Source organism: Episyrphus balteatus, chromosome 1 (genome assembly GCF_945859705.1).
Source record: "Episyrphus balteatus chromosome 1, idEpiBalt1.1, whole genome shotgun sequence".
NCBI lineage: Eukaryota > Metazoa > Arthropoda > Insecta > Diptera > Syrphidae > Episyrphus > Episyrphus balteatus.
In genome coordinates, this window is record NC_079134.1 from 35,650,172 (window position 1) to 35,676,915 (window position 26,744).

The 26,744-nt window shown below is 29.5% G+C and overlaps 1 protein-coding gene and 1 long non-coding RNA gene across 3 annotated transcripts; one reads left to right on the forward strand and one right to left on the reverse strand.

The window, feature by feature from the left end:
* Positions 1–195: 195 nt before the first annotated feature.
* On the forward strand, positions 196–1,035 carry LOC129906020 (uncharacterized). Its single transcript, XR_008770701.1, has 3 exons — positions 196–650; positions 708–883; positions 944–1,035. It is a non-coding gene; the product is annotated as an uncharacterized LOC129906020 (long non-coding RNA).
* Positions 1,036–11,379: 10,344 nt separating this feature from the next.
* LOC129906011 (odorant receptor 22c-like) lies at positions 11,380–17,458 on the reverse strand. Of its 2 annotated transcripts, XM_055981636.1 has the most exons (7): positions 17,051–17,457; positions 16,794–16,977; positions 12,340–12,530; positions 12,027–12,208; positions 11,839–11,937; positions 11,555–11,707; positions 11,380–11,456 (listed from the first exon to the last, which is right to left on the reverse strand). In XM_055981636.1, the coding sequence occupies exons 1-7, from the start codon at positions 17,385–17,387 to the stop codon at positions 11,406–11,408; spliced, it is 1,197 nt and encodes a 398-aa protein (XP_055837611.1). In that variant the 5' UTR covers positions 17,388–17,457; the 3' UTR covers positions 11,380–11,405. The 2 variants fall into 2 exon arrangements, with proteins under 2 accessions (XP_055837611.1, XP_055837612.1); XM_055981637.1 differs by lacking the exon at positions 11,839–11,937 and having other exon boundaries at positions 17,051–17,458.
* Between the last annotated feature and the right edge of the window lie 9,286 nt (positions 17,459–26,744).

The window sequence follows — 26,744 nt, forward strand, 5'->3', positions numbered from 1 at the left end:
CGATGTTCTATCAACTTGTATTGCAAAGTTATTATCCTGGATGAAATTGTTTTGTTGTTTAATTTATTGCAAGGACCTTCAGTTGATTCTAAATCGTCTCTACGAACATTGTAAAACAGGTATGTACTTATTTTCACTATTTTTTGTTAAAAAAAAAAGTAACAAAGTCAAGTTTATTATTTTAGATACGAGAAGTTTTGAAAAAAATACCATGATTGCCAAGGTTTCTTATTTAACAACAATTTGGTGCCTTGTTCTATTTATAAATGCTTCGGGCACAAGCTGCTTATTTTGCATGAAGCCTCTTTTGATTTGGATCTATCAGTTCTGCATTAATGGAAATGGGAATACTTGGGTAGCTTTGCCATTTCAAGCTGCGTAAGCTGAAAACTTGTTATTGGAATCATTCATTTGATTTGGAATTTGTATCCTTTTTTTTCAAAGACTTCCTTATGAAGACATGACTCGAATAGGTGTCAAAAGCTTGTATATGTTTATTTATTGCTGTCTGGCTCATTCTGGATTTGTTACAATTTTTGGACTTTGCGGAATTGATGGAATGATACTTTGTTTCTGCATGTACATATCTGTGGCCTATCAGTGTCTCCAAGAAGATTTTAAATTGGCTTTCAAAAACCACACAGCCAGAGGTTGAATTTAATGTGTTCACACTTTTAAAACCTTAAGCAGTTTAATTTTTTTTTAAGGTTTAAATCTTAGAAGCAGTAACCTGCTCTACAATGACCTCAAAGAACTTGTAAAACGCCAACAAAATATTATTGAAATTTTTAAATCCTTTAATCGAATTTGTAAGTATGTAGTATTTCTTCATTTTGCATTGGCCAGCATTTTATTGGGAGTTGTTTTGATAAATATTCGATTGGTATTATAACTCTATTAACTTTTTTTGAGAAAATCTTATATATTTACATATTTTTTATAGGCTCCAGGAATGGCTAAAGTGATTTATTTAAATTACATAATTGGTGCATCAAATTTAGTTTTCATATATTGTTATGCTTCTGAAGCTGCTAACCAAAATGTAACACAACATTCAAAGTACCTATCCTTATCTGTTTTAATTGAATTGAAAAACTTTATTTATTTCAGTGTTTGAAACTTTCTGAAATTTTATACTTTTGTGATTGGTATAGCTGCAATAAGAGAGTAAAAACATTGATCCTTTTCGTTTTGGTTAAATCGCAAAAAGGAAGTTATATGCGAGTGCCATTTTTTTCACCATCTTTATCACTATTTGCTTCAGTAAATGATTGAAATTTTTTTTTAACATTTTCCAATTAAATGCAAAACAAAATTTTAATTTTTTGGAATGTTTTGCGTAATTGGATTGTTGACTTTGCATTTAAGTGGAATTAAATCTCGATATTTAATGTTTAATTATTGTATTTGATTTCAGATTATTCAAAAATCTGGATCTTATTTTACTATCTTACAATCCTTTTTATAAATTATAAAAGTTTAACTGTAAAAAACAAACTTTAACATAAAAAAAAACTTTGAACTAATTTTATTATTTGTTTTATAAGAAATGTAAAAAATAAATATGGAAAATTCTTTAAAGATCTTTTTATAATGTGTCTCGAACGTGTCCTGAACGTGTCCCGAACATGTACCAAACGTGTCCCGAACGTTTCCCGAACGTTTGCCGAACGTGTCCCGAACGTCTTCCGAATTTGTCCTGAACTTGTGCAAACATGTCCCTGAATCATTGAATCACACAATATTTTAATTTCTTTGCCTTTTATTTTTAAATGTGTAATTAAAAGAATGAAAGAATAACAATAACCAAGTTGATTTTTCGTCACGTGTTGGTTTTTTTTTCGTCTATTGCTTGAGTGGTTGAAAGTGCGTTCTGCTGGGGTACCTATATCATTGTTGAACATTATTAAGTTTTGATAAAGCTGCAAGTGCCCTTCAAGCAATAGTTCTTAGTAGATTTTTCACTATCATCAAATCTATAAAATTATTTCAAATTTCAACTCAACCAGCTACTTTCTGAAATCTATTTTCATATCCATGAACCGTATTTCATTAATGTAAGGCTATATCGATGCTAATCGTTTCATTTTTTTTACGTAAAAACTGTTTACATTTTACAAAAAAGTTTCCAAAATAGTAAAATACGATGCAGACGTTTGAATGATCTGAAAAAATAAAATACAACCATATTAAAAGAAAAACCTTTTTTTTAAGTACCTACTGATTCCAGTAATAAGCGAAGTTATCTTTCCAATTATTGCAAAACAAAAATTCTTTAGAAAAAATAAAAATGATAATGAAAGTGAAAATGAAAGTGAAAGTGAAAATAAAAGTGAAAGTGAAAGTGAAGTGAAAGTGAAGTGAAAATGAAAATGAAAGTGAAAGTGAAAATGGAAGAGAAAATGATAGTAAAAATGAAAGTGAAAATGAAAAATGCAATGAAAATTGTTTTCCTTCGTTTCAAAGAGATTTTTTTTAGATTTTTGACATATGTTAAAGAATATCCAAAAAAAGATAGAAACCAAAAAAATGGAAAATTAGCTCCAATTCCCAGGCTGTACGAGGTTTTTTTTTTAGTGCATTTTCTAAAATTTCCCCCTTTCTCAAAAAATACCATTTTTTCATAGATATATACGTTTTTTTTACTTGCGATATAGGAACTATATATCAAGTTATGCATTCGTACAAAAAAAAAAAGTTGAGATAACATTTTTCCATGACATTACGATGGTAGACAATGCCAAAAAAGTGGGTCCCGGAAGTCCGTCTGTCTGTCTGTCTGTCTGTCTGTCAGTCTGTCAGTCTGTCTGTCTGTCTGTCTGTATAAGGAGCTACAGCCTAAACGGATGGACCGATTGATGTCAAACCTGGTATGCAGCGTTATTTGGCGACTCTCCAGAGGGGTTTTTGGAATTAATTTTTTTGGACCAAAAATAACGGTACTTGTCATATACCGATTTTAGTAAAATTGAAATATCTCGAAAACGGCTCTAACGATTTTGTTTAAAAAATTCAAGTGTTAGTTTAAAGTTAAGGTCTATCTTCTAATGAAAAAAATTTTTTTTGAAAATCATTATTAACGGTACCTGCCATAGAACCGTTTTTTTCAAATCCGATTATCTCCAAAACTAATTATTCGATTTCAACGAAACTTTTTTTTGAAGAAGCATTTATATAATTTAAATGTAAGCCAAAAATAAAATTTTGAAAAAAATAATTTTTGGATTTTTAAAAAAATTTTGAAAATTTTTTTTTGAAAAATCAAATTTTCGAAAACGGGACACTTAATTTTTTTGAAATTTTGTTTTTAGATGTTGATTAGTGATTTCTACAAAATGGCATACCAATTTTATTTTTAAACTTTTTTTCCAAAAAATTATTTATAAAAAATTAGTTTTTTAAAAAACGGCTCTAACGATTTTGAAATTTTTTTTTCTAAAAATGCATGTTAATATATCAATCAAAACTGCATACTTGTTTTGGAGGGCAATTTAATTTCAGATTTTATTTTATTTTTTTTAAAAAACGAATTTTATTTTTTTTTATTTTATTTTTTTATAAAAAGTCTTAAAAATTTAAGCAACTTTAACTCTAAGAGCAAGTTCGTGCGACCCCAGTCGTGCATTTTATTTTTCATTGCATTGTTTAGATTTTTAATGATAATGAATATGAAAACCTTCATGCAAAATTTGGTTCCGCTACCATAACTTTTAAGGATTTTTTGGTAGTAAGTTTGCAACTGTTATAATAATATGGGTTGACAGATGAAAAACAGGTAGGTATAACTTTTTTGAGAGACGTCAGATTGATTTGGTTTTAAATCTTTTGGAGTCAGCCTTAAAAAATACCTTGAAATCATGTATCATATGTATGTGCATATTGTTGCTAATTTTAAAAACTCCATTTCGCGCTTTGACTTTGAAAATCGCGACTTGCGGACATGAGATTTTCTAGACTTTTGAGGTAAGTTATAAAATACCAAAACGAAGATATTGAGCAAAAAAAATTTCTATTAGCATTCATACCGAGGTTAAACCCTTATTTGACTGGATTAATAATGTTTATAGAAACGTTTCAAAACAATTTCCAGGTCTTTTCGAAAATATAAACAAAACAACAATTTCATTAAGGCCAACAACTTTGATATACAAATTGAAAGAGCATCCTTGCGTATTAGCCAACAAAATCGAAACTCTCCAATAACTGCAATTGTTAGAATTATTAAATTTAAGGATATTTTTAATTTTCTCAAAGGATCCAGAGGCCAGCAACCAAGAGTTCTTAGAAGCCATTTTCTAACATGAAAATATGAAACCTCCAAAGAGTCAGAACGAGCGAATTTAAACAAACCTATAGCCATTGCTAAAATAAGCTACAGTAACTTAAGCAAGGAGCTTTTTATATATGAAGTAATTAGTAATTAGATTTAATAGGCATATAGATAGCCTTTGTAAATGATTAATAAATGTCCTTAGTTACGATAACTATTTATGGTACATACTTCTCTTTATTGAATTTATGTCTGTTAAATATATATGCAGTTAGTCCCTTTATTAGTTTAATTGTCAAGAGTAAACCTCTACCATTGAATTATATTTATACTATATTTCAAGGCTAATAACATCGTGAAAGTTGTTTTACGGCTCTATTAAGGTCGGTTTTGCCTTTAAAAATCCTTTACTTGGGCATATTAGACATTTGAATAGCTCATTCAAGTTCACGTATGTAATTTCTTCTGGCAGGCAATCAGCAAACTTATCCAAAAATAACTGAAGACTGAAAATACTCTCCAAACTGGGTGAATTGAAAGGAAGTCAAATCCAAACTTAAGAGCAGTAAAAGTGCTGGAGCTGACGACTATCTGCTAAGCTATTTTAAGCGTCAGGTGATGACTTGGCAAGGAGTATCCACCAACTGATCTGCGGAATATTATCGGAAGTAAGCATGTCTTGAGAATGGAACCTCAGCATTTTCTGTCCGATTTTTATGAAAATAGACCTTCTGAACAGCTTTGCCACAAAGTGCCCGATCGGGCCATTTAGCCCCCTATTTTATATTTTGGCCCTTTGCCCGGGCCAATTAGAAATGGCCCACGAATCCAAATTTAATTAGATTTGTCTTCATATCTTGCTTAGTAATAATTAAAAGGCCTTACAAAATTAAATATAAATCATCGCTATGCATCGCAACTACAATGTGTTTCCATCACAAATAAATAGGTATGTATAAGGTACTGAATTCATTAATTTTTCTCGTTTAGTAATTTGATTTTTCTCACATCAGTTGTTTGTATTTAATTTTAATAAGTGACTCAAAGCTGAAAGATGTCTGTGAATTAAAAGTTTAAAATGTTTTTTAACTTCTATTGTAAACTAAATATTAATCAGGCTTTTACAACCTAAAATGACATTTGTCCCATACAAAAAACGTCATTTAAATTTTTTAAAAACCTATTAAATGTTTATGAAATCGGCCATTAATGCGTTAAACACATAAAAAAGAATAAATACAAATTTTTAATAAATTGCAGTTTAATGTTTTAAGGAAAAGTTTGTTAAAAAAAATGGCCCTCAAAAAATTTCGAAATGACCCCCTCTGCTTTTTTCTTCGCGACAATGCTGATTCTGAACTGCACCAGCAGCAGAAGAATCAGTCACCTAAACAATACCCATGAAATCCTCTCTGTCGTATTTATGTGAACATCTGATGCACTTCGTCAACAATCTGATAGGTCCTTATCAGTGTGGATTTAGATCGATTTTGGATTTAAGAATTTGTTTAATTCTCCATATTGAATGAAAAAAAATTGAAAACTTCGAAAAGTCTAAAAAAAAGTGCCAATATTGTAAAAACATACTCTTAGACCTTTTATTCTAACTTAAACTGAATTAATTTGAAGTACCTATTAAAAAAGAAATTTAATTATTTTTGTTTAGAGTGTAGAAATAAGATTTGCCATAAATTATCTAGTTTCATATAGAAATTCATAATTTTTTGTTCGAGATGATTAATTTTTTATCGATTTTCCTTTTGAAATTATACACGCAAAGTTGTGCAAGCTAGAGACCATTTTTAGTTTTTTAAAAAATAATGTTTAAATAGTTTATAAATTCCTACGCAAAGGGTCTGTTGAGCCAGTAATTATGCGTTTAAAGTCAAACTACCAATTAGAAAGAAATTATGATAATATAGATAAGGAGTCCTGCAAAAATAAAATTTGTTTCGACTTATAAATACATACATAGGTTCTGTTTTGAGGGTAAAAGTTTTGCAGTTTAAAAGAAAGTTGAACTCAACGTGAAAATAATAAAGTATTTCACATAATACGCACGTCGAATCCATCTTTTTTTTTAGAAAATACCTGAACAAAAAAATTAAAACTTACAAAAGTGAACATTTTAACATAAATTTTGTTAAAAGAATAACAAAACAACTGTCACAGCAACAAATCAAAAGGTAGTGAAAATAAAAAACAAAAAAAAAAAACAAATTTGTATAATTATATCTGTGAAGAGAACACATAACAACATAGTAAGTCAACTTATATTCAAATAGAATTAATGTTGCCATTTTGTTTATTGTTTTTTTTTTACCGACTTCCAAAAACGAAGAGGTATTCAATTTGGGGTCGAAATTCTGTATGGGCCAAAATTCGGATTCCAAAATTATGTATTCCAAAATTCTGTATTTTAAAATTCTGTAAATTCAAAATTCTGTATTTTAAAATTCTGTAAATTCATAATTCTGTATTCTAAAATTCTGTAAACACAAAATTCTGGATTTCAAAATTCTGTATTTTAAAATTCTGTACTCCAAAATTCTGTAAATGATAAAAGAAAAATTGTTTTGATAATGAAAAACCTCGGAAAATTTTTCGGAAAATAGGCTACTTAACTCAAATTAGTCATGCACTTAATAACACCATTCGAATTTTGTCGAAAAAAATTGAATTTTTTGAGAAAAATGAAATTCAAGCCAGCAGAACACGAAAAAGCCAGCAGAACATGAAAATCTCGGAAAATTCATCGGAAAATGGAGCACTTAATTCAAATTAGTCGAAAATTCCATTATTTATGTCCAATTTTTTCGAAAAAGTGGAATTTTTTGAAAATAAAAAAAAAAAACAAATTCAAGTTAGTATAGAACATGAATTTGTATGGAACATGAAAATATTTTTTTTTAATGGAAAATCTCGGAAATTTTTTTCAAAAATTTGGTACTTAACTGAAATTAGTTAAGCACTTTATTATTCAAGATAATTTAAAAAAAAAATTTTTTTAGAAAATCACAGAAAAAAAAATATTTTTGTAAAAAAAATTATTTTTGAATTTTTTGTTTATCATCTAAATATTACCAAACCCGAATTTTTTACTAACAGTTTAAAATATTTTCTGGTAATTGCTCTGCTAACTTTAAATCGAGTTAGCAGAACATTAAGTTTTTCCAAAAGTAGGGGAGCACTTGATATAATTTTGGGGTACTTGCTCTGCTTACTTGAGGGACATGTTTTAATGTAGAGATTTAGAATTACAGAATTTTTAAAAGCAGAATATTGGATTTGCAGAATTTTGAAAACCAGAATTTTGGATTTACAGAATTTTGAAATACAGAATAATAGAAAAGCAGAATAATGGAATACAGAATTATGTTCATACAGAATTTTTTCTTCAGATACAGAATTTTGGTCATATAGAATTTTGGAATACAGAATAACGACCCTTTCCCGTATTCAATCCGTCTGTAGTTTTTTTTTTTTTTTTGTTTTGTTTTGTTTTTTTTTTTAATGTTGTTACCTCATAACTTTGGAGTAAGTGATAAGTGAACCTTTATTCTCTCTCTATGCCTTTACAAAAGTAAAAAGCGAACCTTCTGAATAAAAGTTTTCAAAATAAGGAACCACAAATAGATTAACAAAATCTTAATCTATTTGTGGATAATAGATAAAAATACCTAAGAGAAAATAAATTTCTTAAGAGTTTTTGATTAGTAATAAGAAAAAAATTACAGAAATTTAAAAAATGTTAAAAATAATTTATTTTAATTAAAAAATTTATATAAATGATTTTTTAATTTACCATTTTACAACTGATATACACAACACTGTCAATGTTGTAAAATACGAAGTTGAACTTTTCTGTTCTATCTTGTACTGACATTTTTCACGAACTTGTGCTGTTCTGTTCTGTTTTAGTTTGCTTTCATTAAACAGAATTAATGTAATTGTAATACTTAGAGAATTTTTAAAGGACCCCGCACATTTTGTATGGGAAATGGCCCTCGGTGAAATTGTCTGAAATTTTAGTATGTTGTTCTCAGTGGCGTATTGAGGGGGGGGGCTCAGGGGGCTCAAGCCCCCCAAGCCTCCAAAATCATGTTACTATTTAGCTGATTTCATCATAATCTACATGATTAACTGAAACTTCTTCGTAAATCGTAGAGATTTAGAGGCAGCTCAAATGATCGAGCCCCCTCCAAATTCTTAAATGGTTGTTTGTGTTTGTTTGAGTAAGTGCCTTAGTTGACGTTGAGGTTTGGGATTTTCAGGATTTTAGTCCAATTCAGAATTCTTCAAATAATTTGTTTGTTGTTTTGACGTCGAATTACATCACCGTTAAATTTAGCAAAGCTTCTTATGCAATCACGTCGTATTTTATTGTCTTGAGTATATTACTTTTTTTCAAAAATAATATTTTTCTCAAAGATATTGGAAATACAAATTTTGTATGTCTCAATATCTTAGTGGTCAACATAACTAATGGTTTATTTAAGCAAATTCCAGTTTGTGCTTCTGATTTGTATTAAAAAAGGAACATATTGTTAAAAAATATATATTTCCGATTAAACATCAAAAGAATTTCATTGCAAATAAGTTTTTGAGACTTTTACGTTCTGCATTTCACTTTTTGAGCATTCACTTGCGTTGCCCATAGTGAAATTAGGTGTTCTACATTTTTTCGCTCATTTCGATTTTCTGATCGAATTCAATTCGCTTTGTTTCTGCTCGTGAACTTGGTATCTTTTTCAATGAATCTCCAATTTTTTGACAAAATATTATCAAAACTTATATTTTTATTGTTTTGTAATGTTTATTTGTTGTTAATTTAATACAAAATATATAAAACACATGAGGCATGAAATATCATGCCTCTTTGTTTGCAACCTCATTCGCTTAACACTTTATCTAATTCATTTTTCTTTGAAAATTTGCAATAATATCGCAAAATGTGACTTCTTTTTTTCTTTTAAATTCTGCTTTTCTCCAATAGGTAAGGTTGCCAATAAAATTGCATCCATGTTCAAAGTAGCAGTAATTTAACTTTAGAAACAAAATAAAAATGGATGATCCTTCAGTTTTGACAGTTGGAAGCATTTTCGAAGTTTTAGAAATCGATCGAAGATCGATTTCACGTGAAATTGAAAAGTAATGCCAGTTCACTTTCGGTCGAATTGCTTAAATATGAGCATTTATACCGAAAAAAGTGATGAGTATAGCTCAAAAACTAGACGTGATAGGAATAAATCTGTAAACAGTTTTGAATTCAGCACATGAAAAAGATCGAACGAAAAAGTGTTTTTTTTTTTTAAAGATTACTAAACACCTTGCTGTTTGTGTAAAATTTTTGGGATACAAGAACTTGGAAAAATAGCTACTTTGGATGTGAAAGGAGACAGTAGTACGAAGTTGTCGGAAGCAGTAAAATGCTACTATACGAATTTCATTAACGCAGCACAGCGCTTTTCTCTCGATCAAAGATAAATAAAAAAAGAGACAAATTTGTAGTACATTTACCTTATCAAAAATTTTTGAAAAATTTTTCAGCCCCCCCCCCCCCCCCAAATTTTTTTTTGGATACGCCACTGGTTGTTCTCTTGAAGCCCTTGATCAAAAGTCGATATGGGTTATTTTCCGATGACTATCTCAAACCTTTTAAAAGGGATAGTAACTCTCTATATTGTGTTTTGCGCTATTTTTTAGTTTTGCGCTATTTTTTAGTGGAATCCATGGGTTTTTAGGGTCGCTGAAACCGAATCCGAAGTCTAATTTGTCCCATCACGTCAGGTTTTCAAGATAACATCATCGTTAGTGGAGGTGAAGGTTATTGTAATAAGGCCTATTTTCGATAAAGCTGTTAATTTTCTTGAATTCGTTTTTTTTTATGGTTTGATGGCCTCTTCTGGCACTGGACGTCATTTTAGTCCTATATCTCCTTAAACAAAAATCTGTAATTGGTCCCAAAAAGCCAATGATTCATTTTATTTTTGGTTTCGACGACAAATTGAACGTTTAGTTTTACACTATAATCATTATCATTGGCTTTTCGGGACCAATTACAGATTTAACTCTCTTCAAAAAAACACCCTTTCACTCCACAGACTTTTTTTTATTCTTGGTTCTTTTCGCAAAAGCAAACTTTTTGCCAAAGTTTCATGAGTGTAACAATTATTTTTTTAATGCCTATTTAACCTGTACCTACCATATGTATAACTTAAACATAAATTTGATTTTATTTATAATTTTTGTTGATTAAAACCACTGGTCAACAAAAAATAAAAAAAAAAAAAAACAGAAGAAAGAACTTTGTTAGGTGATTTTAATTGACTTTAGTGTGCTGAAATCAGTTTAAAGATTAATTCTATCACATCTAGTTTTTCAGTTACACTCATCTCTATTTTCACTATAGGTATAAAGTCTCAAAAACTAATTTTCAATTTAGTTCTTTTTGATATTCTTTAATATATAGGTACTTTTCTGTAATTCTCTTTTTATGTCCAAATGTGAAGACGCAAACTGGAATTGGGTTTAAAAAAATATTCATTACTTTGAAAAAAAAAATCAAGATTTTGAGATAGTACCTATCATAAATCTCTTTTTTCAGTGTCTTTGAGAAAAAATTTAATTTTGAAAAAAATAAATACCTTCATTGAGATTGCATAAAAGTAGTTTTGCAAAAAACAAAAAATTACGTTGATGAACTGGCAAATGTACTAAAAAAACGCGTTTTTAACTTGTTTTTATTCAAGTATTTCAAAAACATGACGTTCCAGTGACTTTTGAGTGAATTTTGACTTTGGATTCAGACTCAGCACAAAAAATCCTTCAGAAAAGTTGAAAATGGTTCAAGATCTATTTCATTTTTATATCTTTTTTTCATATACATACTAATTTGTATAAAAAATGTTTTTAAAATTTTAGCAACTTGCATTTTATATTTTTTACGATGTACCTATTTAATGTATCTATAAATATAATATTTTTGCCTTTCTTTTGTTTTTTAACATTAAAAAAAATCCACTCCACTCGGTTCAATTCTAATCAAATGGAATCCGACTTTAAAATCCAAGATTTTTTAAAGAAATATGTACATTTCTATCAGATTTCAATTATTCATTTATTAAAACCAACTTTATATAAAAGACTTCATCAATGCAATATAAGATCCAGTTGTACTGAGTATCTGCAGGATATTAAAAAAAAAAATTCCAATAAATAAATTAAAAATTTGCATTAAAAGTCAATATTAAAGAAAAAAAAAATATTAATGAAAATACTTACCGCCATAAATGTTGGTAGCGATGGCGAAAAGAACGGCACACTGATTGTTGCTGGCCTTTGTGCACGTATCAATATCATCAGGATCATTCTTCGTGTTTCCGCATCGCATTTATACCATTCAACCAGATACACGGAATCGCATATTTCCAAGCTCTGAAATTGTATTTAAAAGACCTTTTTTTTACAATACACAAAAAAAATGACAAAAATTTATATGAAACAAATAAGATTGAAAAAAATTAAAAAAAAAAGAAACAAAAAATAAATTAACAATAAATTATTACGCTGTCGTTCACATAGGTCCCACCGATGCAATATAAAAATAATTGCGAAAGTGCTGCTATGCTGTAGCAAACGTACAACACCAAACCAAGTCCAGTATTCTGTAGAGTTAAGGCATTTTTTTTTTTTTGTATAAAAGCGTGTTTTATAATTAATTTAAAATAAAATTGAAAAAAAAAGAACAAATTACGTATAAGAGATCAATGACGCTGAAGCAAACGACAAGGGATGCTGACAGGAAATGCCCCATGATGATGGTCGTGAAAATTTCCTTGAATTCATTGCACAAATCGATGACCTCGTTGTGCCGGCGAATAATTACCTTCAATTCTTGGCGCATTATTTGATTGTCCCTCCTGCCGGCTTTGTCAACTGAATTTTTTTTTTTTTTTTTTTGTTGGCCAAAATGATATACATGAAAATTGATTGAATTAATTTTTGTTTTTTATTTTTTTGTTGATTCATGCATTTAAATTTATTGCATGAACTGGTGTTAAACTTACGATATTGTAAATGGACAAACACTTCCTGGATATCGTATTGTATCATTCGAAATAAGGCACTGATGTAGAAACATAAGCCAACGAAACAACCATCGACGCCACAAAATGTAAATACTGTCATGACACCAGAGTAGGACATGGAGATGTATGTGAAAGGATATACCGGATAGTTGGTCAAAACATCGGGCAGTCTGTGGAGAAAAAGTTAAAGTTGAAAAATCATATGATACAGTTTTGTTGTTATAAAGTTAAAACTTTAGGTATCATTATTGATGTGTATTTTTTTTTTATTTTGAAAAACTTTTTTGAAAAATGGCAATGAAGTAAAAAAGGATCAGGGAAAATAAGGATCAATTGCTGGGCTTGGGAAGCCTTTTCGTTCTCTTTAATACTTTTGAAAGTTTAATTTTGCATCGACATCAACTATTAGGTCCTTTTGAAGAGTAACTTCTTTTGAGGAAAAGTTGCCAATACAAAATGCAAACTTGATTGCCTCTAAAGATCTGGCTAATGCTATATTTTTGCACTTAGTTATGTGAATTTTCTTCTCACTATAAAGAGACATCTCCACTTCTTACTCATATTGCAGCCTGAAATATTCATCTCCAGTATAAATGGTCTTAGATGTTTCGTATAAGGTAAACAATTAAAATAAAGAATTTAAAAAAGATCAATTTTGAATGATATTAATAGAAGCGGTCGTAAGTTACTGCCTTGCGGAACACCAAAGTGATTGCAAACTTCTTTCGATAATATGTATCTCACCAATTTTAAAATTTTCTTGGCTGTGATAAATCAGATAGTTTTGAAGCCAACTAAGAAGACGCGAGTGGAAAGCCTTAACTGTTCAACTAACTAATTTCAACATCCATGCTGAGTTGTTGATATTTGATATTTTGGATTTTTACTTATAAATAATCCTTGACAATGGCTTCGATTTTGCTTAAGTAACTAACTCAAACATATTTCACTCTGCTGTTGAAGTCTCTACTTTGCGAGTTTTTAATAGTTTTAATCTAACTTTTAAACATAATTTTAGTCTTTTTTTTTCAAAGTAGAATAGCACAGTTTTACAGGTGTGATATTAATATTAGGACCTATATTTAGTACATCCTTACCACTCTACTTCCTCCTAGAGCAGGAGTCCATTTAATATTGTGCAGATTTTGTTCCTGATTGTAGAATTCTAACATATTATTTCAAATCAAATCAATCAAAATAGGTATTATGGTGTTAAGAGCAACCTATAACTCTATTAGGTGTTAAGTAAAAAATCATTCACATTCTTGATTTATAGATTTATTAAAGGACGACGATTTTGATATTTCCTTTGGTTAACAAAAAGGAATCTCTTATACCAATATGGTTTGCTTAAGAGCGATATGGTTGGAACAACAACTTTAACTAAAGTGCTCTGCAGTATTTTGTAATTTTTCGCAGATTGTTATTTGCTTTTTAAATTTTATAAAGGATACTCGATATTAAAATAATAACCATCAAGGTGAAGGCTGGATTTGAACCTGAATTTTTAGTCTATAGAGGTTAAAATATTTTTAAATACCAATGCACATAGGGGTATTTATACCAAAAAGGTTATCAAAAGTCTAAAATAAAAAATGAAGCGTACCTACTATGAAAGTTTAACCGTTATGTCATAGATAAATAGGCACTGCATCGTGTGGCAACCATATTTAGCAACCCATGTCGATGCTTTTCTTTTATTCTAAGTGAAAAGGTAGTACTTGCCGGATAGACTTTTTTTTACCGACTTCCAAAAAGGAGGAGGTACTCAATTCGTCTGTTTTTTTTTATTTTTTTTTTTTTTTTTTTTTTGTTACCTCATAACTTTGGAGGGACTAATTGAAATAATTTTGGTAATTCTTTTTGTATTGGAAAGCTGGTGGCTGCAATGTGGTCCCATTTCAATTTCGTTCAGTTTTGGCCATTGGAACAATTAGAAAAACCATAAAACCCAGTTTTGATCCATGGAAGTCGGTTTTGTTTTTTTGATAAAAATGATTATTTTGAGGATTTTTTTTTTTGCATTTAAATATAAAGGTATTAATTTTATTTAAAGCATATTTTTTTTTTTTTTTCAATTAAGCAAGTTTCTTTTTTTATTTTTGATCATTTAAGGTGAGAGTTCAAAGTGTTTTTTTTTTAACGAATATAGTAGCCCTTGGCAGTGTTCTCTCCTATCACGTATGAAAATGAAAAGTTCCGCCAACATCCGCCATTTTGTTTTATGATTTGTTTTCTGCATGGGTTAATGCGTAAAAAATACTTAACCCATTTTCCCTTGCTATATTTAATGGCTACGAAATCTTAGCATCCCATATGCAAAATTTTGACATACATATATTTAATGGTCAATAACTGAACTGGTGCAATTGTTAAGTCAGCTATAAATTTGTTTTAACTATTTTGTTTTTACCGACTTCCAAAAAGGAGGAGGAATTCAATTCGTCTGTATTTTTTTTTTTTTTTTTTTTTTTTTTTTTTTTTTATGTTTGTTACCGCATAACTTTGGACTGAGTGAACCAATTTTGATAATTCTTTTTGTATTGGATAGCTGGTGGCTGCAGTGTGGTCATTGCACATTTCAATTTTGTTCACTTTTTGCCATAGGAACTATTTTAAAAACCATAAAACCCAGTTTTGATCCATGGAAGTCGGTTTTGTTTTTTTGCTAAAAATGATTATCGTCTTAACTGTGGATCACTGTGGCGTATGTGTAACTTTTTTATAATTTCTTATTGGCTAATACAAATCACAAAAATTATAAAACATGGCAAATAATTTTTGTATTTATTAATTACACTTTTAAAGAACATTTTTCACTTGAAAATACGAACAAATAATTTTGATCACCTTTTTGGGTCTATTGTTTTTAGGGATACTATGTGCGATGTTTGAAAAAAAAATATCATCAGAATCGGACCTGTTCCGCCGGGTTCCCTAATTTGCTTTAGGTACTTCACTATTTATCTGTCATTCAATTTAAAAATAAATAGAAATAAATGCAAAATTTTATATTATATGCCTTAATTTTCAGAAATAATACTTTTACTTTGATATTGAAAAGGAAATAAAACTACTCTATGAAAAAAGAAAACCAAAAAGTATAAAAAAAAATCCCGTTTTATTCAAAAACACAAACTATTTTGCACAAAAAAAAAAAAAACCTGCAACTTAAGAAGTAAGACATTTTATTTTAAGTTGTTCGTCTTGAATTGTTAAAAAGTCTTCTGTTTATAAAAATATTTCACACAGTTTGAAAAAAGCGAAACAAGTTACAAATAAACCAAAAATGGTTCACAGAATAGAAATTAAATGTGCAGATGTTGATGTGCGTCAGTCCCTGTCACCCAACTTTCTTGCTCTCTTTAAATTATATCATCTGAGTGATTTGTAAGGAACAGGACTTCGCTTATGTAATTTTTTTAACTCCGCTAAGAAATTACAAATTTGAATAAATGAATTTGTACAGATTTTAAATTTGATAAAATTTCGTCAAAATGTTTAAGAATCGACCAAAGTATCACGGATAAAAGGTTCTTGGAGAATCCGGTGAAGGTATATTAGCCTGGACTTTGTTTCTTTAGCTTCTTTACTCTATTTCGACGTACCTGACTAGTAGGGTGTCCGTTATTTCCCCAAGTGATTTTTTCGGGGGAGACACCCCCTAGATCGAAAAGATGTCACTAACCCGTGCCTCTAGGGTTATACTTTCCCCATACAAATTTGTATGGGAAATTTTTAACTCATACATAAAATTTTTTTTCTCTCGAGTTAAATCATCTTTTTTTAAAATGTTTGATAATTCTGGTTGGAAAACAGTTACTTTAAAAGATCACATTCAAAATTTCCCGTTAAATTTTTTTTTATATTTTATTTCAGTTTTTGAAATTATTAGCTGTTTTCGTAGTTTTTGCTTTTACGTTTTATTTTATTATTCTTTAAGTAGACCTCCTATCACACAATTTTTGATGCAGTTTTATTGGTTTTTAAATATTTTCAAATATTGCATTCAAAAATGTGTGTATAAATCAAAAAATTTAATTTTTTTAATTTTCATTTGAAATTTTTGCCGTTTTAATTTATTTTTTTCCGAAAATTAAAAAATTATTTTACTGGAAAATTTTGAATGTGATCTTTTAAAGTAACTGTTTTCCAACCAGAATTATCAAACATTTTAAAAAAAGATGATTTAACTCGAGAGAAAAAAAATTGTATGTATGAGCTAAAAATTTCCCATACAAATTTGTATGCGGAAAGTATGACCCTAGAGGCACGGGTTAATGACCTCCAAAAAATTTTTTTTGCTAAATTCCCCTTATTTAGGCCCTTAACTTTCGATCTAGGGGGTGTCTCCCCCGAAAACATCACTTTGGGAAATAACGGACACCCTACTGACTAGTGACAACTCGAAAGTGTAATATTTAATTACTTACATCATTTTAAATGGAAAATCCAATGTTGTATTTTTTCCATTCCACATCCGTATAATATTATTGATTAACGGTCTCGTATTAAAGAACATATTTGTCGAGTTTGCACTCACAAAAAGTATAAGTGTCAAAATTGATGCAATCACAGATAGTTTTTGTGCTATTTTCATTTTATCCTCGTTACCATCTATAGACGGGAAATTAAAAAAAAAAAAAAACCATCACCAAATATCACATAAAGTTGAAAATTTCATTTTCACCTGCTGTCAAAAGTTTTTCAATACGATCGATTAGTGAATACAACTTTTCGCGGTGCACAAAAAATATCCACATTTTAAAAAGTGAAATCTGTTTGGTCACTCCCGGACACCAAGCTTCCATTGTTTCCAAAATTTGATTCAATGTTAAAGCTCCACAAATACATTCGCCAAATGCACCAAATGCCACAGCAGTACTGCTAACTAGAAAATGCAAAATGCTAATAAAAGTTGGTACTTTCTTTTGTGGCCAACATCCAACAACGCGTAGTGCAAATCTGGGTAATAGGAAATAGGTTTCCTTGATTGGAGTTTCAGGCGATAAAAACCGTAATTGCATTATAGTATGTTTAGAAAAGAGAGAGAATTGTCAAACCAAAAACACAACGAATGTCCTTCTAATTCAAGAAGTTCTATGTCACAGGGTTTTTATACTCGAAGATAGTCAATTTGATTGAATTCCAAACTGAGTGCTCAGTTTACGTATATTTTTTAATATTTGATGTAGTTTTTGTATCCAAGAACTAACTCAAAATTAACGCTCTCTTTCTCTATTTGTCTGTTTTCTAAAACCACAACAACATCAATTTGTGGGCGTTTATGGTCGAATTCGAAAGTTTTTAATTGTTTTCAAAACAATACCTAAATGTTCATATTAATTATATGAGAAAAGTTTTTCATTTGTGTTTTTTTTCTTTTTTTGTTCTTTAGTTTTTTGTTGTTGATGAAAGTATAGAATAAGAGAATTGGAAAATTTATTTACCGAACGTTTAATTTGATCCTAAATATTTATTCGAAAATGATAGAGTGACTTCTCTGAAGAAAAGATTGGGTGGGAGGTTTGAGAAAGTTTATATATGAACCTTTATTAAACGGCCCAGTTAAAAAAGGGTTTGATTTTGGCAATATTGTAATACTTTACAGCTGAAAAGTGTTATAAAGTTAACAATTGATGTTTGATAGCTTAAAAGGTAGCTTTCGGAATAAATAATCAAATTATGTATGGTAAATTATATATACATTCTATTTTTAACACCTTTTACACTGGTCAACAAGGTTTTTGCCACAAGAACCAAAACATACTTTTCTAATAGTTTTTGGGGTGCTGAATCCGAATCTGAAGTCAGAAAAATTTGATTGGCCTTCGTTTTTGAAATATTACCATTAGAAAATGTCAAAAAACGTAATTTTGGCTGTTTTCGAGGTTATGTTTTTGTATGTGGAGTAATTAATTGTGAATAAATTTGTAACGGTGCCTATAAGAGCTTTATTCTTTCAAAAAATGTTTAAATCTTTCCGATATCTCTTTTATTGCCCGAGATATTTAAAATTTAAGTAGCGGTCTTTGAATCAGAAACAACACTGGCCAACCAAATTACAATTTTTTTTCCACAAGAATCAAAATATACTTTTCTGAAGGTTTTTGGGTTGCTGAACTCGAATCCACAATCAGAAAAATTCTATTAGCCTTCGTTCTTAAAATATTACCGTTATAAAATGCAAAAAAGGGTTTTTTTTTATATTTTGGTTCTTGTGGCAAAAAAAAAGTTAAATTTTGTTGACCAGTGTTATTTGGTGTTTCATTTTTACAAATTTAATATTTTGCCGTTTTTTACCACTCTGTGATAAAAGCATGAAATTTACATCATTGGTAGCACCCAATATAAGAGTTATTTTGAGATATTGGGCCACCATGTATTCGATCTGGAAGGGTAGATACAAGAGTTTTTATGTGTTGCACTTGCTTTATTGCATATCAAAGTATTAGCAATAAAACATTTTTGTTAATATGATAAAATATAAAGTGGCATAATATCTTTAAATGAGGGTTATATATTGTTTTAACAATCCTATTAATTTGCTCCTTTTATCACAAACTGCACACTTATTTTTCATACTTTAACTTATGCACCTTTTTTTAATCGATAGATAAATTCATTGCAAGACTTACAATGGTATTGAACAAAATTTTTAAAAATTTCAAAACTAAGTAATAAATGGTTTTCTAAAACTAAAACATGAGATAGACCTTTGACGAAGTAGTGATTATAGGTAGGGGAAATTTTGTTTGACAATTTGAAAAACGTCATTCAAAAGATAATAAAAAAAAAAGTTAGGGGTCTACTAAGGATTTTTTTTTTAAGTCTCAAAATATGAATTGTTGGGTATTTTCTGGTGAGTTTTTATTTTTTTAAATTTTTCGTAGTGTTCAAAAAATCTCAAACTTATAGAACATGTAGTCTAAAAAAAAATTAGTATTTTAAAATGATTTTTGACCGAATAACAGGAAAAACAAGTTTTTTTGTCCCAAGTTTTTTGACCGTTTTTAACCGTTTTTTATTTTTATCTTTTTTTTTTCAAGACATAAATACATGAAATTAATATTGTTAATAGATAATAGACAGGACTATATTTGTGCGAAATTTCAATCAATATTGTATTCACAATTTTGAGATGATAGTAAAATAAAGTTCTATTTTTCAACAAATTATATCTTTTCATCTAGAGCAGATACAAATTTGATTTAACGTTATTGAGCATTCTGGTGATATTACCTTTCATATCTTTGATATATCAAACATAACTGTACATTTACTACAAGCTACACAATGTTAAATTTAAAAACCAGCCACCAGTGTGGGAAGTACCGTAATCTAATTTTGGAGTTTCGACATGGTTGGCTTTAAAAAATTCTAACTTTTTTTCTAGACATCACAGAAATAAGATTGAAATGTCAAATGAAAGGTGAAATAATGAGCTTTCACATAATATAAAATTTGTTATAGGTTGTTATTGAAAAAAAATTAATTCAATAGCGTTTGAAGATAAAATCATATGTTTTTTTGCCTTTTTTGAAGAAAATTGATCCGAGTTCAAAAAATTCTAGCTCTTTTTGTAGATTTCTAATAGACATGATCTATACATATATATTTTGAGCTGAAGCAATAAGCTTTCAGGTGGTATAAAATTTATTATAGGATGTTATATCAAAAAAATTAATTTTTGGGTGTGGAAGTGATCTTTTCACTATTTTTATTAAATTATTTTAATACTTTTTGCGCATTGTAAAAATTTAAAAATGGTTTTATTCTTTAGAAGAAATGCAAGCTTTTAAAATAAAAAAATTAATATAATGAGAATATAAAAAAAGGTATTTTTTTTAGCTTTTTCTTGTAAATTATGATTGTTTGAAATAAATAAACGCTTCAATTGACCATTTCAAAAGTGTTCTTTCCCGCTGAAAAAAAATACCCTTTAACCCAAAATATTTTGGTGGACATATTTTATTATTTTTTTTAATGGTATATGAAACGTCCTTTAATTAAATGACTATTCATAAAGAGTCCAACAACTTTTTACATGATGGTCGAGCCACTTTGGTATTAATTTTATTCGATCGGGCGTTAAAAAAACACCTCGAAATCAATGTTTTATTACTTATACTATAATATGCAATAAAGCAAGTGAAACACAGAAAAACTCTTGTATCTACCCTTCCAGATCGAATACAAGGTGGCCCAATATCTCAAAATAACTCTTATATATTGAGTGCTACCAATGATGTAAATTTCATGCTTTTATCACAAAGTGCACGATTTTGTTGCTAAGCCGCCTCACTAAAATAACTATTGGAATTTGTAGATTTTGAAAAAAAAAAATTTTTTAAATGGATGGTCAAAATTAAATTTTTTTTTTCAAAAACTTTTTTGAAATTTTTTTTACATTTTACACTTAGAAACTTTGAATAAAATCGGCTTATTCTTTGATGAAATAATATACGATATTAACTAAAAAATATGTCAATTTTTTGCAAAAAAGGCAAATATATCCAAATTTTTCGAGAAAAATTGAAAACTCGGTTTTTTTATAATTTTAGAATATAGTCCAGTAATTTTAGGTTTTATCTGCGGAAAAATTCCTACTGGGCTCGATTTTGGTATAGACCTTCGTTACGGCGTTGTTATGAAGATGTGAAAAATCGACATTGATATCGTGTCCGCGTTAAGAGTTATAGGGGTCAAAAGGTCACAAAAACTGGTTTTTCACGATTTTCAGCAAAACGGTAAGTCTTATCAAAAAATTTTCAATGCAAGAATTGTAGACCAGATTATTATATATAAAAAGTGTCATGACACTTTTTTTCCTAAGACCCACCGTTTCTTAGGTATAACGATTCAAAAAGTTGAAGTTTAGTTGTAATCGTCATAATCCTATTCCTGAAAAAAAAACTCCTAACTGAAAAGTTCCTGAAATTTCATTATTTTTTTAGCTTGAATTTCGTTCCTCAACTGTTAAGAATATGGGGAAACCAAAAAAAAAAAATGGAAATTTTCGCCATTTTTCCGATTGGGGCCCTTCTCCCGAAACCATTTCCCTGGGAATTTTTGTTTAGAATATGTCTAAAAATATACAGGGTGTGCAATAGAGAATGGACAACCCTAAAACGGCTTATAGCTACACTTATGATTGTTCTAAAAACAGATAGAAAAAAGTTCTATCGCAACCAGTTCATAAAATATGGACTTTTTTTCGTTCAGTGTATTTTAAATTTTATCATCTTATGTTTTCGTTCACTACAACCACGAATGAATGAATTTTATTTATTTCTTTTTTTTATAATTTTCTACAATAATTGGATGAGTACATAAACACTTTAAAAATTTCATAGCTATTGCACATTTTCGTAAAAAAAATTTTGAAATCTGTTTTTTGATGCAAAATGTAAAAAAAGTATTTTATGAAAAATTTTAAACACCTGTGGTATAAAATAAATCTATAGAAACCTAGGTGGCCAACTTTCTTAAAAATATTCTGGTATAAGGAGAATATTTTTAAGAAAGTTGGCCACCTAGGTTTCTATAGATTTATTTAATACCACAGGTGTTTAAAATTTTTCATAAAATACTTTTTTTACATTTTGCATCAAAAAACAGATTTCAAAATTTTTTTTACGAAAATGTGCAATAGCTATGAAATTTTTAAAGTGTTTATGTACTCATCCAATTATTGTAGAAAATTATAAAAAAAAGAAATAAATAAAATTCATTCATTCGTGGTTGTAGTGAACGAAAACATAAGATGATAAAATTTAAAATACACTGAACGAAAAAAAGTCCATATTTTATGAACTGGTTGCGATAGAACTTTTTTCTATCTGTTTTTAGGACAATCATAAGTGTAGCTATAAGCCGTTTTAGGGTTGTCCATTCTCTATTGCACACCCTGTATATTTTTAGACATATTCTAAACAAAAATTCCCAGGGAAATGGTTTCGGGAGAAGGGCCCCAATCGGAAAAATGGCGAAAATTTCCATTTTTTTTTTTGGTTTCCCCATATTCTTAACAGTTGAGGAACGAAATTCAAGCTAAAAAAATAATGAAATTTCAGGAACTTTTCAGTTAGGAGTTTTTTTTTCAGGAATAGGATTATGACGATTACAACTAAACTTCAACTTTTTGAATCGTTATACCTAAGAAACGGTGGGTCTTAGGAAAAAAAGTGTCATGACACTTTTTATATATAATAATCTGGTCTACAATTCTTGCATTGAAAATTTTTTGATAAGACTTACCGTTTTGCTGAAAATCGTGAAAAACCAGTTTTTGTGACCTTTTGACCCCTATAACTCTTAACGCGGACACGATATCAATGTCGATTTTTCACATCTTCATAACAACGCCGTAACGAAGGTCTATACCAAAATCGAGCCCAGTAGGAATTTTTCCGCAGATTGGGTTAAAAAATGTCTAAAATTACTGGGCTAAATATAACGTACTAAGTTTAATCGAAATCGTAGGACCTGGGGTCGAATTACGGCACACGATTACGATCATACGTTATCGTTTTGACTATTGTTCTCTTTGTTTAATAAGTAGAAAAAAATAAGGACGCATAGCAACCATACGTTAACGAACGTATGCCGTAGTTCGACCCCTGTTTTCGAGAAAATTAAAATAACTAACTTACGATGTACTGGAAGAGCCGACATGAGAAAAAAAAAACAGAAATACCATATTTCCATTATAGGTAGTTTTTAGAAAAACTAAAAATACAGTTGTTAGAATTATGTACAAGATTATAAGTTTGTCAAATTCAATCCAATTTCAAAATCATATTTAATTGAAAAAATTGTATGAGGCACACTTTTAAAAGGAGACATTAAAAAAAAACAACCTTGGAAATTACGAAAAAAAAAACATATGTACCAAATTTTAAGAAAATTCGTCTATCCGTTTAGGCTGTAGCTACTTTTACAGATGGACGCACGGACCGCTCCTAAAAATTATGCCAGATAAAATTTCGATTTTTTTTTTTTCGGTAAAAAAGTCAAAAAAGTCTTCACACAAAATCTGGCTTTTTTTCCTAGGCAAAACTTTTCTGAGAATATTTCTAGAATTAAATTTTGTGTAGCTTTTTCCATTTTCAAAAATGGAAAAAAGTCAGAAAAAAAATTTGAAAAAAATACAGAAACCATTGTCGTTTTTTCCTTTGTTTTGGAAAAAGAGCCAGAAAACTGTTTCTACATATATTTTATAAAATATATAATTAATTAATGTTACAGTTTTTGTACAAATAAAAAGAGGTTGGGTTCCGAGCCTCGACATGGCTGGAACTTCGGTGTAGTCCCGCTTCGCTTGCCCCGGGTTTTTATTTAAGAGCCCCGGGACGTGTAAATGTTCTGTATTTTTCTAATTTGTCCCTTAATTACTCCTTTTGAGATTCAAGTCCTGATGGGGCATGAAATTTTTTTCTTTTTTACTTGCGATATAGGTACTTATACGGCAAGTTTAGGATTCGTAAAAAAAATCGAACTCGAGATAACATTTTTACGCGACATTACGATGATGGAGAATGCCAAAAAAGTGGTTCCGGCAATTTTGTCTGTCTGTGTGTCTGTCTTTGTCTGGAGCTGCAGCCTAAACGAGTGAAGTAATTTTCTTCAAACTTAGTATTTAGCAGTTTTGGGTGATCCCCTAGAGGGGAAATTGGAATTTTATTTTTATGACCAAAACTTACGGGACCTGACATACATATAACGGAAATAGAAAATTTAATTTTTTTTTTTTAAAACGGCTAAAATAGACATAAGAGCCAACTTTTGAAATAAAAAAAATATTTTTCGTACCGTTATTAACGGTACCTACCATAGAACGGTTTTTTTGATTTATGAATAACTCGTACAAGAATAATCCGCTAAGTAAAGGTAATATTAAAATTTAAGAAAATTTTCAAAAAACACGCTTTTTTTAAAATATTTCAAAAATTTATTTCGAAAAATCAATTTTTTCAAAACGGTTCTACAAAAAATCTTTAAATTTCGTTTTTATGTGTAAATTAATTATTTCTTCAAAATGGCATACAAACTTTTTTTTTGAAAAATCTTAGAAAATTTTTGTTTATAAAAAAATATTTTTTTTTAAAACGGCTACAACGATTTTTGAAATTTTTTTTCTAAAAATACCTTTTTATACAAGAAATTAAATGGAATACTTGGTTTTTTGTAAAAGATCATTTAAAACGGTGTTTAATTAATTATAAAAACAGATTTAATTTTTGTAATACCTGTGATGTGAGTCAATTGCCTTAATATGTTGGTTAAATTTCACGAGAAAATGAGATTCAAAAAGTTCGGGGGAACACGAATACAGCAAAAAAAGACCATAAAAATCTACACAACATTATTTAAAGTTATAAAAAGTTTAACTAACACCATACACTTTTGAACGAAATTGAAATTTAAGTTTTGTTAAAAAAAAAATAATGTATAAAAAATAATTTTTTAAAGAAAACAGGTCGAAATCGAATTGCATACTTTTTGCAGCTCAAATTGATTTAAGATACTGTTTCTACTTGCTCTATATAAGGGCAAATATTGGTTTCATGTAGCTAAAAATTTGCGGTTTTAATCAAAACCAACACAACGATGATGGAGAAGATCAAAGAAGATAGATGGATTTGCTTATAACTTGGTATACAGAACGCAAATATGGCGTTGCCGTTTTTCAAAAATTGACATATTTTCTATTTCATCAATTTTGAAGTGTTAAATGTAAAAAAAAATTTTAAAAGTTTTTGAAAAAGAAATTTTAAAAATTTAATTTTTTTAAGTTTCGATTTTTATTTTTCTCGGCACTAAACAAAATCTTAAATTTCCAATAGATATTTAAGATAAAGATACATACTTTTAACTACAAGAGCAAGTACGTGCGACCCAGTCTTGCATTTTATATTTTTTCCTTTAAAGATTTTTAATAACATTTTTTATAATAATTTCAAAATTATAGTTTAAAAAATTTAAGTAACTTGAATATTTAAGACCGATTGCACTTACGTCCCTTCTTTCCAAGGTCATGGAAACGCTGATTAATTTCCAGCTTAAGAAATATCTTGAAGAACGGAAGCTTCTTAATGACCGGCAGTATGGCTTTCGTAGCAATAGATCCACTGGTGATTTGATGGTTTATCTCACCGATCAGTGGAACAAATCTTTACATCGTTTTGGAGAAAGTAAGATTGTTGCGCTTGATATTTCAAAGGCATTTGATAGAGTTTGGCATCAAGCTCTCTTATCGAAAATGCTTGCATTCGGTATTGATGAACCTCTTCTTCGTTGGATTAGAACCGTTCAATTCAAGTCGTTTTGGATGGATTCAAGTCTGAAACCCATAATATAAACGCTGGTGTGCCCCAGGGCTCCGTTTTGTCTCCGACTCTCTTTATCATTTTCATTAATGATTTGCTCTCTGAAACTTCTAATCCATTAAATTGTTTCGCAGATGATAGTACCCTCAGCTTTTCATATTCGTTTGAAGATTCACACCCATGTCCTTCGGATGTGGAACTCCAACGGCAAAATATGATAAGCTCATTAAATTCTGATCTCGAATGCATTGTCCAATGGGGAATAAGAAACCGCGTAGAATTTAATGCTTCTAAAACACAATGCTGCTTACTATCATTAAAACGAAACCTTCCCCCTTTGCCACTATCCATGAGTGGTACTTGCATAGAGGAAACTGATCAGCTTTCGATTCTAGGTATGTACATTACAAACCACCTTTTGTGGAATGAACACATATTCGATGTAGCCAAAAACTCTGCGAAATGCTTAGGTTTCCTCCGAAGATGTAAGAAATATTTGACCCCTTCTGATCTGGCTATAATCTATAAAGCATATATTCGTCCAAAGCTCGAGTATAATTCCCATATCTGGGCAGGTGCTCCTAAGACCCACTTGAGTTATTTGGATAGAATTCAAAACAGAGCTTTTAAAATGATAGGTGATAGGTCCATTACTGATACAATCCCACCTCTTGAGCACCGCCAGAATGTATCATGCCTGTCCTTATTTTATAGGTACTTTTTTAAAAAATGTTCTAATGAAATAGCTAGCTGCATTCCTCCCCTTAAACAATTCAACCGTAATACTCGCACTTCAAGGAATGCCCATCAGTTTACACTTGAGCCCAACTTCGGACGTACCGTCAAATACAGAGATTCTTTCTTTAGTCGTACTACTAGAATGTGGAATGCATTACCCGCCTCAGTTTTTCCCTCCCATTTTAATGTTCAGAACTTTAAAACCAATGTGCATCGGTATCTCCTTTTACATCCCTTCCTCTTTTCCTAATGCTCGTACTGTGTATATATACATATTAAGGGTACCCAAAACCCCTTTAGTGCGCGTTCATTATA

Excerpts from the sequence above, each read along its gene's own strand:
- LOC129906011 (XM_055981636.1), bottom strand. The coding sequence starts at position 17,387 with ATGCAATTACGGTTTTTATCGCCTGAAACTCCAATCAAGGAAACCTAT. Across the intron at positions 16,978-17,050 it reads TGAAAAACTTTTGACAGCAG|ATGGTAACGAGGATAAAATG; the intron begins GTGAAAATGAAA and ends TCCCGTCTATAG. Across the intron at positions 12,209-12,339 it reads GTTTGTCCATTTACAATATC|TTGACAAAGCCGGCAGGAGG; the intron begins GTAAGTTTAACA and ends AAAAAAATTCAG.